This window comes from Neopelma chrysocephalum, unplaced genomic scaffold, assembly GCF_003984885.1.
Source record: "Neopelma chrysocephalum unplaced genomic scaffold, ASM398488v2 Primary Assembly neopelma1_147, whole genome shotgun sequence".
Lineage (NCBI taxonomy): Eukaryota > Metazoa > Chordata > Aves > Passeriformes > Pipridae > Neopelma > Neopelma chrysocephalum.
Window position 1 is genome coordinate 8,492,939 of NW_020897809.1, and position 15,579 is coordinate 8,508,517.

The 15,579-nt window shown below is 46.9% G+C and overlaps 1 protein-coding gene across 3 annotated transcripts in view; it reads left to right on the forward strand.

Annotated features, from left to right (window-relative positions):
- Window positions 1-15,579, forward strand: part of MTMR14 (myotubularin related protein 14) — a 32,631-nt gene that overhangs the window by 4,765 nt on the left and 12,287 nt on the right. For all 3 annotated transcript variants that reach the window (XM_027700482.1, XM_027700481.1, XM_027700483.1), the window contains exons 3-16: window positions 1,143-1,251; window positions 2,280-2,355; window positions 3,087-3,147; window positions 3,680-3,802; window positions 4,333-4,406; window positions 7,107-7,177; window positions 7,786-7,860; window positions 10,159-10,225; window positions 11,329-11,414; window positions 11,654-11,730; window positions 11,973-12,009; window positions 13,492-13,562; window positions 14,195-14,244; window positions 14,450-14,588. In XM_027700482.1, coding sequence (XP_027556283.1) covers window positions 1,143-1,251; window positions 2,280-2,355; window positions 3,087-3,147; window positions 3,680-3,802; window positions 4,333-4,406; window positions 7,107-7,177; window positions 7,786-7,860; window positions 10,159-10,225; window positions 11,329-11,414; window positions 11,654-11,730; window positions 11,973-12,009; window positions 13,492-13,562; window positions 14,195-14,244; window positions 14,450-14,588 — 1,116 coding nt within the window. The remainder of the gene's footprint in view (window positions 1-1,142; window positions 1,252-2,279; window positions 2,356-3,086; window positions 3,148-3,679; window positions 3,803-4,332; window positions 4,407-7,106; window positions 7,178-7,785; window positions 7,861-10,158; window positions 10,226-11,328; window positions 11,415-11,653; window positions 11,731-11,972; window positions 12,010-13,491; window positions 13,563-14,194; window positions 14,245-14,449; window positions 14,589-15,579) is intronic.

Sequence of the window (15,579 nt, forward strand, 5' to 3'; positions counted from 1 at the left end):
GACTGTCCCTTGGCCATCCTACTCATCTTGCTGTGCCTTTTCATGCAGGGGTGGGTCATCAGGATCAGATGCCTTAGGTGAGAGCTTGTGCTCTGCACAGTAATGCTGGTACTTCTCCATCCCTCTGGGGAATTTCCTATGATCTTATTTTTCCCTTTTTTCAGACTTACCGTGTTGATAATGTGTGAGGATCCAGAGACAACCAGTTCATCTAGGCTTTTGTACTGTATTCCACTACTGAAAAGGGCTACTGGAGATTCTTGTTAAACATCTCTAAGTGCATGGCATGCAGTTTTGTATGTCCAGACTTCACCTGGTTTCTATTATGTCAGTCTGGATGCTTCTCCGATTCAATATGGCAACTTTAGTCCTCCCTGCATTGATTTGCTGTTTTGAAGGTCTGTGTAGTTCAGAATTAAGTGTGAATTCCTATCAAATGTAGACACTACAGAAAAAATTGCAGCAATTTTAATTTGTTTCTAGATTGTCTCCGAACATGGAACACGCTTCTATTTTGACTTCAAGCAGAAAACAAAACAAAATGTAGTTATACAGATACAGCTGACATTAATCTAAGGACCCTGCTCAACCCACTAGCTGATTTACAGACTGTTGTTTAATTAACTGGCAACACAAGTACTTGAGTGACCAGAACTAAGGTTCATGGAGCATTCAAGATTTGATTCTCTATTTTATTTATTTTTCCCTGAAAAATTACTATCAATCTGATAGTGAATTCACTGGGATGGTAGTGCTGAGCTACTTTGATGGGAAGGTGATGGGGAGGAAAGCAGAACATGTATTTTTTTAGGCACTGTCTTACTCCAGCAGTCCTTCACTAGTAATCCACATGTTAGTCTGCATCAGACCCTTCTGATGGTGCTGATATTGCCAGCCCCTGATGGTGCTGTCATGTACTGTGCACTGGTCTTTCAAAATAAAGAAAAGGTGACAGGAAAGTGTCTGTACGTGTTGTACAGCAGCAGAAGCAATTCTCAAAGAGGTGTCCTCTTGCTTGCTAACTTCATAGCTGGCTTCTAGGGGAAGGGGATGGGGACTGCAGCCCAGGGTGTCTGTGGCAGCTTTGCTGAAGGGTGTGTGAGGAGGTGCTCTGTGTACTGACCCGAATCTCTGCCCACTAGGTATGAGAGCACTGTGCAGGTTGGCAAACTGCAGGACCTCATCAACCGGAGTAAGATGGCGAGGTGTAGAGGACGCTTTGTTTGCCCTGTCATTCTGTACAAGGGAAAGGTAAAGCTTTGTGGGTTACCTGTCTTTACTTCGAAAATGACCTTTCTTCCCGATGTATGAACTGTGTGGCCACGTCTTCAGTCAGTTGCCACCTTTCCAAAGGCTGTAAAAATCTGTGCTTAGGTACAAGCAGGCAGCCTGTAGTAGTAGGTAGCGTTTGCTGTCTAGGCTGCATAAGTCATCTGTGGGGACTTTGGGCTATTTTTCCCCACCAAGCCATGAGCCTAGCACCAAAGAGCTAAGATTTTTTTTCTCCATATATGTGTCCCTTCTGAAGGACTAAAGATATTTGATGTTTGGGAGGGGAAAGATAATTATTTCCCTTTCAGCCCCTTACACTTCCCAGCAGTGAGCTTCCTTTGAATAACTTTTCTCTCTAGAAAAAAGCTTCCCTTGTCTGTTCCCTGGAGAAGCAAGATTGCAAAAATGGTCTTATGAATGTGTGGGCTTCCCTGCAAGGGGATCTGTAAGAAAGTGAAATTAGATTCATTTTTATGTGAATTACTTAAACTATGTGGAAGCCCTGTAGGAATAGTCTCATTTAGAATTTAAGTAGCTTAATTCAGTTTTCCTAGTTCAATTTAGAAACACTGTATGAGTAGTGAAATCATACCTGTGACAATTTTAATCTAGCTTGACTGATGCCACTGTGGGCTGCATCTGCTGACCTTTTTCTGCAGGAGTGAACTGCCCAGAGTTCCTTAATCTCATCCAGAGGAATGTGGAAATAAGGCTCAAGCAGGGTATTAAGAGAGCACGGATGTTGCTAACTTGACAGGAACTGATTGTATTAGTGAATTGGAGATCTGGAGATGAAAATGTGATTTAAAAACTAGCTACAGATAAAGGCACTTGGGAGTTTGATGTGTTCGGAGAACTCTATCTGGACCAGGGTGGAGGGGAGACTGCAGAGAGGCAATAACTGTAAGTGCCAACCTTTCTGTGTAACGTGTCAGCAGATAGGCCAGAGACCTGATAAGGGAAAGACTCCTGGAGCCTGTGTGGTTAATAACAAAATCTTCCTCCAGCATATTTGCAGATCAGCAACTCTGGCCGGCTGGGGAGAGCTCTATGGGCGCACTGGCTACAACTACATCTTCTCAGGTGAGTGAGGGGCCATTTGTCACTGTCTGCCTGGTGAGGCTGGTCAGTGCTGGAACAGTGACCTACACAAAGCAAGCTCTTCCCAAGAGTTGATGAAGAGCTCTAGCATGGACCTGCTCGTATCAGGCCCTGCATAACAGAGCAAAGACTGAAACCTCGTGCCCTGTTTCCAAGCACGGTACTACAGGACAGAGCACCACAGCTCATAAGAAACAGTGACCAAAGAATTTGAGGCTGAAGAGTGAGTTACAGGAAGCATGTAGGCAAGTAAGGCATCCCGAAGGATTCAGGACACTGATTCCCAAACATTGGGGATGGGAGTAATGGAAGAAAGAGGATTAGAATTTGCTGTTGCTTGACTAATCATTGGGATTCAAATCCTACTAACAGTGAGATATACTGAACTCCAGGGAAAACTCTTTAGGGGAGTAGTGTGTGTCTGTAGTGTGGGAGCTGAAGCTTGGCTTAACAAAGCACTGTAACATTTTTGGGGTGTTCTCTGTCTGTCAGTAATGGATTTGACCTGCCTAGGTGCTTTGCAATGGCAAGGGAAGAGTGGGCTACATTAGAAAACAGGCTTTTCAGGAAGAGGAAATGTGGGGAACTGTTGGGAGCACTTGATTGTGAAGAGAGGGCACCAAACCACAACCTTTTTGTGTGTGTACATATCTTGTCAGATTGGGGGTTGAGTTGGTTTACACAAGCTTCAGTTCTTATTGCCTTGCTTGCAGGAGGTTCTGATGATGCTTGGGCAGATGCAGAAGACATTTCTGAGGAAGATCCTGCACTTAGGTTTGTATGCATCAGTGGGGTGGGGAAAAGGGAGTTTGGACATAAGCTGACTGGCTCAACCAATCAGTTCTGCTCTCTTCTAGTCTGGGCTTTGGGCACAGGCTTGAGACCATCACCATCTTTTGAAAGAGTCTTGAATTCTAATGTCTGGCCGAACCCAGTGTAACTGAAGCCTGCTAATCTATTGCCAGAGGGAAGGACTGGAGACAGGAATATGTAGAGCTATTTAAAAAGGTGTTTGAACTGCACAGACATGTTTACTTTATCGAAAAGTACATTTCCAGACTGGATAAATTGTTCTGTATTTTATGTACTTTCTGAAGAACAGAGTGAGATGGGGGAAGGGACCATAAGCACAAAGTTCACAGTGTCAGTTCATTGCAGAGTCTGACTCAGACCTGTGGAGACAAGGCTCATGCTATGCTGCTTGTGGCTAGAAGTGGTTCTGGGAAGAACTGTGGCAGTATTGTGCAAAGAATTAGACTCAACATGGTTGGTCTTCCACCTTGCTTTGCCTCATTCTGTCTTGCAGAAATGCAGATTCCCAGCTGTTTGACAAGGTCAGAGGGCATGACATCAAGCTGCTTAGATACCTGTCTGTCCGATACATCTGTGACCTGATGGTGGAAAACAAGAAGGTGAAGTTTGGCTTGAAGTGAGTCTGGGTTCATTTGTTTTTGTGCAGGGTTTGGTTTGCAGGTAGTATAGCCCTTAGGTGTGAATTGCTGTCAGGCATGCACTCAGCATCCTGGGAGCACTCCCTGAAAGAGTCCTACAGCAGGATTGGTTAGTTGATGGTTTAAAGAGAACTCCAAACTTTTAGGCCAGAGAAAGCTGTATCAATGGGCAAGATAGCTGCCTTCATCTGTCTTCTGCAGTCTGAGTGGGTTTTTTGTGTAGCACTTACAGTGATGAGATGGTCACCCCTTCATAAGGGGGAGAGCAAAGGAGCCCTCTGCTTGTGTATAGGAACAGAGGTAGATGTTTCTCCTGCTTCTCTCAGAGAAAAGCTTTAGTGATTTTGGGCTATACCTATTTATTTGGATGTGTTGAGTAAGTTCTGCCCCTGCTCACTACTGAGACAAGTCATCATGCAGGGAGATGTGACAGGTAGGTTTTTGGGTGCTGGTATCTGTGTGAAAAATACTCTGCAAATATCTGCTGTTCTCCTCTCGTCCTGTGCAGTGTGACGTCTTCTGAGAAGGTGGACAAAGCTCAACGTTACGCTGATTTCACGCTTCTCTCCATCCCATACCCAGGTACAGGAATGATGTCCAGAGGGAATCCCAAGGGACAGGTGACAATCCGTTTCTGAGGATTGGGGAATAACTCTGTGTGTGTGTGTGTCTGTGTGGTGAAATGACTTTGGCTTGCTGAATGTTTCCTATGCTCCCTCTGGAGAGAAGCTCTTTTAAACTGAGAACAGAGCAATGATTCCGGATGCTCTGGCAGTGTGAGTCAGCATTAGGCACTCTTTGAGGTGACAAAATAATTTCTCAGCAGTTCTTATTAATTCAGGCACGGAGTAAAAGTCCCCAGAGGTAGAGCCAGTTAAGGTGGCCTTTGACATCTCTGCAGCAACAAAATACTACTTGATGCAAAATATGTATCTTGTTCTGTGTTATGCAAAAACCCAATTCTTAAGGGTAATTTCTAGTCTAGTGTTCCAGAGCTCCACTGTAAGAAATCCTCAGTGCTAGGCAGAACAGTTCACCTGAGCCTGCATTGTATGACAGATGCAGCCCAATCCAGCCTGTCTCCCTGGCTATATCTGTCCCTGTGCCTAGCAACCACTGCTGGGTCACTTGCACTCTTACAGATGAACTGAATATTGCTGCCTGCCTGCTGATCTCAGGCTGAGCAATAGGATAGGATGCGAGGCTGCTGTGCTTGAGGTCTGTCTGCAGACTCTTCTTTTTCCCTTGTGCATAAAGAAAGGGAAGGGAATAAAAAACAAAACCCAGCAAAACTGTTGTGGATGATCCAGTTCCCAAACTTTTCCTTGATTGCTTGTTGTTGCCCTTAAACATTTTTTTTTAAAGTGTATTTCCTTTTATATAGAAATTAGTGAGAAATTGATGTGCAGGTTGCCAAGGTACAGAGAAATAAGAGTATTCCTGGTTTCTGTAGTAAATAGCACAGATATATGTTGCTGCTGCACACCTCACCAGGCTTGGAACGTGAGAGAGACAGTGTACGCTGGTCTTTTGTAGGGCCATAAAGAATGAGGAAGAAGTGACTATAGAGTTAAGCTGCAGAGTTGTTACTGTATGAGGATCTGCATATGGTAAGCAATATTCAGATGGTCCTTCCTCTTCTGCCATCTGAGACAGCTGCTTTTCTGTAGCAGCTCTTCACTGCCACACTAGAAGTAAACCTTATAAAACTGGAAATCCTCCCTGCAGATGTTGCCTGATTTCAGCAGTGCTGGTCCATGGGGGAATGTTGTCATTCTGTTAAATCTAAGGCATACACATCTAAGGATCAGCAACCCCTCTAGTGACTGGCCAAATACATTCTTGTTTATGTTTCCAGGGTTGAACTGGAAGAATTTCTGTTTTGTAATTTGTCTCTGAAGATATTCTGAGATCCTGTTGTCTTAGGTGGGGGAGGCAGTGTCCAGATAGAGAGTCATAGAGTCGTATTGGTTGGAAAAGACCTTTAAGATCATTGAATCCAATTGTTGACACAGCACTGCCCAGACCACCATTAAACCATATCCCTGAGTGCCACATCTACACAGCTTTTAAATACCTCCAGAGATGGTGACTCCACTCCTTGCTGGGGCTGCATTCGATCCCCTCGTCCAGATCATCAATAAGGATATTGAACAGGTCTGGCCCCAGTGCTGAGCCCTGGGGAACACCACTGGTGACCAACCACCAACTGGATATAACTCCATTCACCGCCACTCTTTGGGCTTGGCCATCCAAACCGTTTTTCACCGAGCAAAGAGTAAGAACTGTCTGGAGTGAAAGACGGGTTAAAATGGCACATCTGCAGAAGCTTTTGGTGTTTATAGATGCCAACACTTACTGCCATAATCCCCCATTTTTTGCTTTAAGCCATTGTTTAATTGGAGTTAAATCTGAACTGACAGATTGTGTCCTGACTGCGTTTCTGAGGATTAGTCCTGTCCTTGCACAAAGAGGGTTTTTTTTTTCCATTGGAGTTACTTGAGACTTGCAGGGTGGGAATCTCTTGTCTGTGTTCTGTGCCTGGCACAGGGGTGTCTTGGTGCTGTAGCACTGCTGGGGCACACACAGCTTGCTGGGAGAGGTGTTTTGTGTAGCCTGCGGGCAGCCGCAGTGCTAATGGTGCTGCTCAGCTGTGACTAAGTGACTACAGTTTGCAGCAGAGACTTCAAATGGTTGTTTGAGAAGAGCAGAGCCAAAGGACGCACTTCAGGAGGGAAGGGCTTGGGGGAGGGCTTGGAAGTGGTTATGTACCTTCTTCCTTCAGATGGGGCAAATGCGAGAGAAATCACAGCCACCTCTGACAGAGCCCTTTCTTGTTGCCTGCAGCAGTGCCCTGTGAAAGTTGGCTTTCCCCAGGGCTCTACCAACACCTTCTTTTGCTGGTTCCTTCTCACTCAGCATGTCAAGCTGATGCCTTAGATTGGTGCAAAAGTCCGTGGCCCTGCAAGGCACAGCTCCCTTGGTGAAACCTCTTGTTTGGGAAAGAACAAAATCAATCCCTCAGTCTCCACGTTTGCTGTGTTTGGAGTTTGCCCTTTGCTGTGTAAGTGTCTTCGCTGCTGAGTGCCCTGGGCTGTTGTTGCTGGAGGGAGTGCTGCACACTGTACCCATGATTACTGCTCTTCTCTTCCCACAGGCAGCACTTTTGATTGGTTTGGTGTTCTGGAGCCCGGGGCTGCCAGCACTTCCAGTCCCACAGGGCACTTCAGTTGTTAGATACCCGTTATCTGAACAGTTGTTCATTATCTCTTTTTCTTGCAGGCTGTGAATTTTTTAAGGACTACAAAGACCGGGATTATACAGCTGAAGGTCTCATATTTAACTGGAAACAGGTACGTGGATGTTACAAAATGGAGAGCTGTGGGCTTTACTGGGCTTAAATCTTGCCTCACGGTTTTTGAGCAATGTTGTATATGTCACGTGCCTATTTCTGATCACAAGGAGGAAACCACTAGGACAAACAAAACACATAGTGAAATTATCTATGAAGATATGCTAGATTATTAATTGTAAAATTCATATATAAAATAAATGAATCATTATCTTGAAGTCTATGGTGCTTGACCTCTGATGGAAGGTATGGGTTGCTCCTGGTTTTGAATTTTAATATCTTATTGATAGCCTCTGTTCTCAGTTCCTCCTTCATATTCTGTCTCCTACTGAGGAAGATGGTTGAGTGGAGCAGCCCTACAGAAATTCAGAAACTATATGCCTGACTTTCACCATTGGGAGCTCATAAATGCTCCTCTTGTCCATTAGTCCTTCCAAGAGTCTTATGAGTTAATTCTTACCTCCTCAAGTTTTTGCATCCAAAGATGCTTCACTGAGATGTTTTCTTCTAATGCCAACCATTTGGCATTTGTTGTCTTGTTTTTTTCTGGAACTCAGTCCCTTCAAGTCATGACTTTTCTCTGACCAACTATGTTTGAGTTTTTTGCAGGACTATGTAGATGCTCCATTAAGTATCCCAGTCTCTCTGACCCAGTCTCTGAATATTGATTGGAGTGAGTACCAGGTGAGCCTCGGTGGGAGGTCAGAGTTGTATTCGGGAAGGATCAGTAAAGATCTGAAGTCTGGCTTGCTCCTGTTGCTGAAATCTGTCTCACTTCATACCATCCCAGTGGGGGTGAGGCTGTTCAGAATGGCAGTAGAAATCCTCTACCCAAAAGCTCTGTAAAGTCAAATCTCTTTCTGTAGCTTTTGAAACTTTGCAATCCATTAGGGAGATAGGTTGCTAACAAAGGTAAGGAACATGACAGGAACTTGTTCTCAATCTCAGCTCTACACTGGGCATACTTCCTTGTCTGTGAGGAGTCTTGAGAGAGGTCAGCCTTCCTGTGTGTGAGCAGAGCTGAGTGACTGGACACCTTCCTCACAGGTGTGCAAGGTGCCTGTCCTATGGGAGATGAGTAGAAAATCTTAACTGACTGTGGCAGGTCTCCACTCCTGATTACGGTGACAGCATGGCAAATGGTAATTGAACTCTTACGTTTGCCCAGGCTTTGAGGTTTACCTTTGTTCGCGCCAGGGAGTATCACCTTATACTACTGATTAGCGCACTCCATTTCACACATCAGTGGACCTACCAGGTTTTGTGATGACTGACTGTGCTGGAAAGTGTCACGTTGCTGTGCTGTGTGGCTGGAAGCACCACAGAACCAGCAGAGCTCCCCTTGCAGGGCCAGTGTTTGTTGTCAGTGATGTAAATACTGTTTAAGTGCCAGCATTAGTAGAATCACAGAAAAAATGCCTGGCAGTGTTGAAGCAGAACTAATAGAACCACAGCTTGTGTATGACTAGAAATTGTTCACTAGAATACTGAGCAGCCAGTATTTTAAAAAGGATATTAAAAATTGAAGAGGGTGTCATAAATAGACACAGAAATGATTTGAGGACTGGAGAAGGTGCTTCACTCAAAGCTGAAGTTCTCAGTCTGTTTAGCTAATCACTAAGGTGATGGAGGGTTGACTTGATTAATGTGTAAGTACATTTGCAGGGAGAAAATACTGATTCTAAAGCACTCTTCAGTCTGGGGAAGAAGAGCTGCACAAGAAGCAATATCTGCAATCTGAAATCAGACCTTCAGATAAGGAAAAGCAGTCTTGCATGTTATTTTTGAAGATGATCTGCTGGAACATGCTGCCAAAGGAGGAATGAGCTGTCACCCCTAGCTGAGGTGCTTCTCTGGGCAAAGATGTTGCCAAGTGCAAGCTTCAGGCTGTACTTGGGGCAACTGAACAAAACTTTCTAGTTTGTGGTATAGAGAGATCAGACTGGATAATTAAATGATTCCTTCTGACATAAGCACAAGATAGGATTGAATTGGGCAGATAAAAGGCTTCTGTGGTTTTCTGCCCCAGGCTGAACGTGTTCCCCATTTCCCTGCTCTTTTATGGCTGTGCAGATTTCATGGCAGAGCAGTATGTTCTTTGTCTGACACTACTCTTCAGTGTGGTTACATGCACATGTGCACACATGCAAGCACACAGCAAGTGTTCCATTGCTGGTGGTCAGATGTCACTTGTACCACTAACATTTTTACCATGAAATGCATCCCTTTCCTTGCCCTTTCCTTGCCAGTGCTATCCTATTTTCCTTAAGCTAGTTCTGACTGATCAAACCACTGAAATTCCCTGCATCTTCTCATGACACAGTGGTCCAGTGACAAGCTTGGGCTTGTTCTGATGTTTTTCACCTGTGTGTCCTGTAGTGCTGGAGATCTCTGAGTTCAGAGCCCTTCTGTGGTGCTGCTGCTACTTGGGGGTTACTGCAGAAATCCAGTGCCTGTCTGGAGCAGTGGGAGAGGGTCAGCCAGCAGCCTGCTGGGGACATTTTCAAGGGCCGAAGAGTTTTGAGCAAAGTGCTTGGGTTGTGGGGACAAGGCTGCAGACCTTGGCCTGCACACCCCATCATGCTGCTTGCATCCCATACACAGCTGTAACGTGGCTGAGCCACTTGGTGAAGTGCTCGTGTGCATGGGCTGCAGAACTGGGTCAGTGCTCCACAGGTGTTTGCTGCCTCTCTGAGCGTGGTCTGCTTGGAGCTCTGGGGCTGCAGGCAAGCAGGTCCTGTGCCAGCCGGGCAGACAGTAGAGATGGCCTTTCACTGTTTTATTTGCCTAGGTGGTATCTTGTCCCTGAGTGCCTTTTGCAGAGGATGGGGGGGATTGATACCAAGAGAAAGGTCTGTCACTCTGAGGAATGGCCATGTGGTTATTTCTGCTTCACTGTTGTTCTGGATAGAGCAGCTCTGAACTGCAGAGCAGCCTTTTGCTATGGGCAGACCCTTGCCCTCAACATTTTTCTTTCTGCAGAGCTGGGACCTCGTACAACAGACACAGAACTACCTGAAGCTGCTGATCTCCATCATCAATAGTGATGGTAAGGCAAGCTCCTTGCTCCCAGCAGTGTAGCTGGGGCAGTCACTGTCCCTGGAAGAACAGCTCATGGTGTTAGTGCCACTGTGGATCAGCCCCAAATACAGAAGAGTCATTTTATAGAGAGCTTCACTTCTCTCCCATCAAAACAGGCTGATGGTCCTACCATCTCACATCCAACTCCCCTCTTAGAGAGGGACTTGCTGATTCCTTGAAAACTCTCTCATCCCAGGCATGAAGGGTTATCTGAAAACTTAACCTAATGTTTTACTACTTTAAACCCGAAGAGAAGAAACATTTGTTTCCTCTGCTTGTTGACTCTTGCTCTTGTTTTGCTAGACACCTGTGTTTTGTCCCCCCAGCACAGGGTCTCATTTGTTGCCTGTTTAAGTGCCCCTTTCACTCTCTTTCATTGTGGCCACCCCAACTTTTTGAAAAGTGTCTCTTGCCCCATGTCACATCCCATTCCCATTCCCTCCAGTGACTTTCTGCTTAGCACTGTTGGATAGATGGAGCCATGGCTGGGTCTGCCAGCATGGCCAACTAGAGGCTCTCCTGCAGTAGTTGTGTTGGGACACACTGTGGATTTTCTGGAGGGCATAGGAGTTGTGTCTTGTGAAACTGAAAAAATGTTCAGTTGGGGCAGATTTCTTGCTGATGTGGGGGTAGATTGTGATAGTGGGCTGCAACTGGGTAGATGTATGTTCTGGGTAGTAAAGTGATGTTCATTGGTAATTTAGTCGAGTTCATTACTTGAGAAGGTGTGCTTGTAGCATTGGTCTTACTTTTCTGGTCTTTTTGTACTAGGGAAAGTTTGTCATAGATAGAAACCGACCTGAATTACACTAATGACTTCGTGTCTTGAGCAGCTGTCAGGACCAGGACAGCACATCAGCTGGTGCTGCTGATAACCCAGGACACTCTGAGCAATTTGTTGGCTGCCGTATTCAAGACAGAATGTTCTGGCTTGGTGGCTGAGCTCTACTCTTGAGCCTGGGCTGTGGGGACAGAGGGGAACTTGTCTCTACAGATTTGCCATAAAAAAGTCATTGCTCTCGTTGCAACATCCTTTTTTGTCTTTTTGTTTTCTCCCCTTGTGTGGAACAGATGACAGCGGGCTCCTGGTGCACTGTATATCTGGGTGGGATCGAACTCCTCTCTTCATCTCCTTACTGCGCCTCTCCTTATGGGCTGTGAGTACCTGGCTGACCTCCTTTGTTTCTGGGGGTGATTGCTTGGAGGATGAGTGACTGTCACCAGGAAGCAGTGGTGGAGCAGTTAATGTTCCTAATGTTCCTTCAGACATGCTGTCACAGGCAGGTGGAGGAAGCTGGGCGTCTTGGATCACCGTGACAGTTTTCATCAGATCCTGAATTCCCAAGGCCCAGTCCCCAGAGCTGCTGCCTGAAGGCTGTTCTTGTTTGCTTTGCAGGATGGGTTGATCCACACGTCCCTGGAGCCATCTGAGATTCTCTACCTGACAGTGGCCTATGACTGGTTTCTCTTTGGGTAGGCACGATCAGTTTTACTCACATGTGCATCCCTGCACAGCAGGGGAGAGGCCTTCAGGGGTCCTCTTTGGTGTTTGTTCGCAACCAAAGGTGGATATTTGGGCAGCTCCCAATGAGCTGGGACAAGAAGGGCTGATGCCTTTTTTTTACCTGAGGTCTCAGGCATCTGGCCATCCTTGAAGGGTTGTACTCTTCTGCTGATTCTGGTGTGTGACAGAGCTTCCCTTGCTCTCTTTTCAGGCACATGTTAGTTGATCGACTCAGTAAAGGAGAAGAGGTGAGTGTCAGGTCTGGGGCAGTGACTGAGCACTGCTTTGTGTTCTCATGATACTTGTAGCAGCAGTGAATGTAGCAGCATTCACTCCCTGCCTCTAGTAATATCTGTGGTTGGGCTCTAAAAAGATTGTTCAGGTGCTGAACATACGAGGTAGGAGCCTTGCCCCATCACTTTCTGATGCATAAGGTATGGGGCTGCTTTTCTCTCAGGCTACACTTTTGTTGGGGGTGTCAGTCCTGCCAGTTTCCCTGCTGTGCCATTACTGTTCAGGCCCCAGGTGAAAGGGTGCTAGGACTTGCTGTTCAGCTCAGCAATGAGAAAGATGCTTAAGGTGTGTGACTCCTGGGAGCTTGGAAATAAAACTGGATAGTCTTGTGTGCTTGTCCTGAGTGCCAGCCCTCCTGCCTGGGTGCTGCCAGCTGCATGTGGCTTGCATGTCATCATGGACTCATGGAGCAGCTTGTGCTGATTCCAGTGTAGGTATTTGGTGGGGCGTGTCTGTGGGTACACAGATGGGTCTGGGAGGCAGTTGAGATTAGTTGAACTAATTCTGTTCAAATCTTTTACTGTCTAACAGCAAAAAAGATTGCTCTGACTGTAGTTACAATATAGTGCAATATCGTTTTTGGATAGAAATCAAGAGTTGGGGAGTGTCTAACCCTGCTGCTAATCCCCTGCTCCTCAAACTCTCACCTCACTAGGGAATCCCTTGCCTTCAAACAGCAGAGCCAAGACCCTGGCCTATTTTCCACCTTTCAGAGGCACAGAATCTCTATATTAGTATCATTCCTCCCATTCATTCCTTTCCTGGGGTTCTGCTGGCTTAAGACTGGCAGCTCTGCTCTGGTGCCTGCTCGGCCATGGGTGGAGTTGGTAGCTGCAGCAGGAGAGGGGGTGTCTGGCTGCCTGTAGCACTCCCTGCTCCCCATTTCTCCCAGGAGAAGGGCACAGCTGTGCATGGCTCAGTGCAGGGGTGGCAGAGGCCCAGCAGGGTGAGTGATGCAGAGCAGACTGGAGCATGGCAGGGCATGAGCTTGGGGCCACAGACACTGCAGGTACCTTGTGCCTCCACATGTGGTACAGCTGTGTTGCCAAGCAGCAGCATGCAGCTGCAACCCTGCAAGTCCTGCTGGGTTTGCTACTTGCCTGGGTGTATAAGCAGTTGCTGGAGGCCATCTCTTTTCCATTCTGCAGTGATGGCATAAGTACCTCCCATGTGCTTGTGGCATGTGTGCAAGACATTGATAAGGAAATGACTTGTGCACCTTCCTTTGTGGGCCTCCCCATGGCAGGGAGCAGAGGGTCAACTTAACATGGAAGAGAAGGCCCAGGATGGGATGGGGGCAGCCCTTGGCACGTTGGAGACTGGTAGCTGCAGATTTTTTGCTATCTCCTTCCTGCCAGCACCTCCCCACCAAGATAAGAGGCTGCATGGAGCCTCGGGTTCATTTCTGAACCGCTCTTCTCTCTCCCTTTGCTCAGATTTTCTTTTTCTGCTTCAATTTTCTGAAGCACATCACCTCTGAGGAGTTCTCTGCTCTGAAGTCACAGAGGTAAGGAGCCTGTGCTTGCTGCTGCATGGGCTACAGAGCCAGGGAGCTTGTTAGTGCTGTTTCTTTGGGGAGATAGAAGCCCTGGTGTCCTGGCCCAGTTTTCTTTAATTTATTCTGCACTCTGAAGGCTGCAAAATGGGGCCGAGGCTTGTGAGGTGCCACGTTGTGCTCTGAAAAACTGTCCATGCTGAAATGTGCTCTCTGCTTAATGACTGTCCGTGGCTGCTTTAGCACAGATGAGCCCAGAGATGTGTGCTGTGGCTCGAGCAGGCTGTGCAGTGAGCTCCATCAGGCACTGCTGGGGGGAGAGGGGTGGCTGGGTTTTGACAGACTGCTCAGTGTAAACCCCTTCTTATTTCACAAGGGGCACAAAGAAACAAAGCCCACCCTGGAAGCTCTGAATAAGCACGTTATGTGCAAGGCTGCCTGTTGCCACCTTCTCAAAGCGTAGGGTGTGTGAGTTGGGACTGTTGGGAGTCAAATACTGCACACTGGCCCATTCCCTCCCCTCTGCCCCTGCACAGCTCATTTCCCACTGCTCTGATCAGCTGTGTGTGACAGAGACCTGGCTTCGACCAGCCTTCATGCAGTCCTGAACTGTACCTGAGGTAACTTTGTCTTTCCTTCCTCAGAAGGAAGAGTTTGCCACCTGGCTTCACCCTGGAAGAGATCTGCATGCTCAGTGAGTGCTGCTGCCCAGCATCGGTGCCCCTGGGGGTGGCAATGGTTCGTTGCTTGGGGGCTTGGGTTCCCAACACCCCAAATGGGTGTGCTTCCCTTGGGGCCCCATGAGAACACAGCCCCAAGGGCACATGTATTGCCTAAAGGGAGAGAAAGTGAGTGAGACCAAGCTGGTCTTCAGGTAGCTCTGTTTTCTTTTTTTCTAGAGCAGAAAGACCGAGGCAGCACCACAAGCCTGAGCAGTGACTTCTCCCTGGGGATGGAAAGTTCCCCTGGAGCATCTGGGAGCTTCACCTATGAAGCAGTGGAGCTGATGCCAGCAGGAGCACAGGCTCAAGCAGCATGGTGAGCATTAACCACTCAGTGGGCTGCCGAGCAAAAGGAGCAGGCTCTGGGCACAGTACAAAAGATACTTCTGAAATGTCTTGCTCTCCGGGTCTGCTCTCTGTAGCGTGGTTTCTTAGAGTGGAGGGAGGAATTTTGGCTGCCAGAGGCTTGCTGCAACTTGTGCTACAGAGCTTCTGCAGGAAAAATTGGAGACCATGTTAAAGGCTGTCAGGCAGGGATGCTTCTCTGTTTGTCCATTGATGAGAGTAAAGCAGCTTTGTTTCATTTTCACCAATTTCACTGTTAAAACTTCATCCAGAAAGGACTTCATTACTTTTGAAAGATGGTTCCAAACTACCAGAAAAATTACATTTGGCAGCAGCCTCCCCAGGGAAAAGCAGAGACAGTTTAGCTGCCCTAAAATGAAGCTTAATCAGTTTACGAACGGGGAGTGTCTGCAGTTAGTGGTAGGTAGGCTGGGTGGCCAAGAATCTACTCTAAGCTTTAGCCCCTCTAACAGCATGAGGTATGTGAGCTGAAAGCAGGTTCCTGCCCACAGCACTGCTTAGAGGTACTTCTGTGGAAGAATATGAAATTCTCAGTGCTCCCTGTTGACAGAGGGTCACCTAGAACTTGCCTGGGGATGCTGGTGGCTGTCTGGAGTTGGGGAAGGTGTCTGGCAACTCTGCTGCTCTGGGACATGGGCTTTACTTTCTTCTGGAGTTTCTGGTGCTGTTTGGGGATTTCAGAACCTTGCTGTAGGGTTGCCCCTCTCAGTTTAATTTTTCTCTCCTCTCCCTTAGCACATGTGAAGACTCTATTTTATATTGCAATTATTTTAAATTAAATCTGGGTTGTGCTGGAGGCAGTTGAAGTCCTCTGGGACTGAGCCTGCAGCCATGCTAGTGGCAGAAGCCTTTCTAAAGCACATTATGATTCTGTAATTTAAAGTGCTGAAGAGAGGAAGAATCTTCCTGCAGAATCACAAAATGGAGATGAGGAGTCCCAA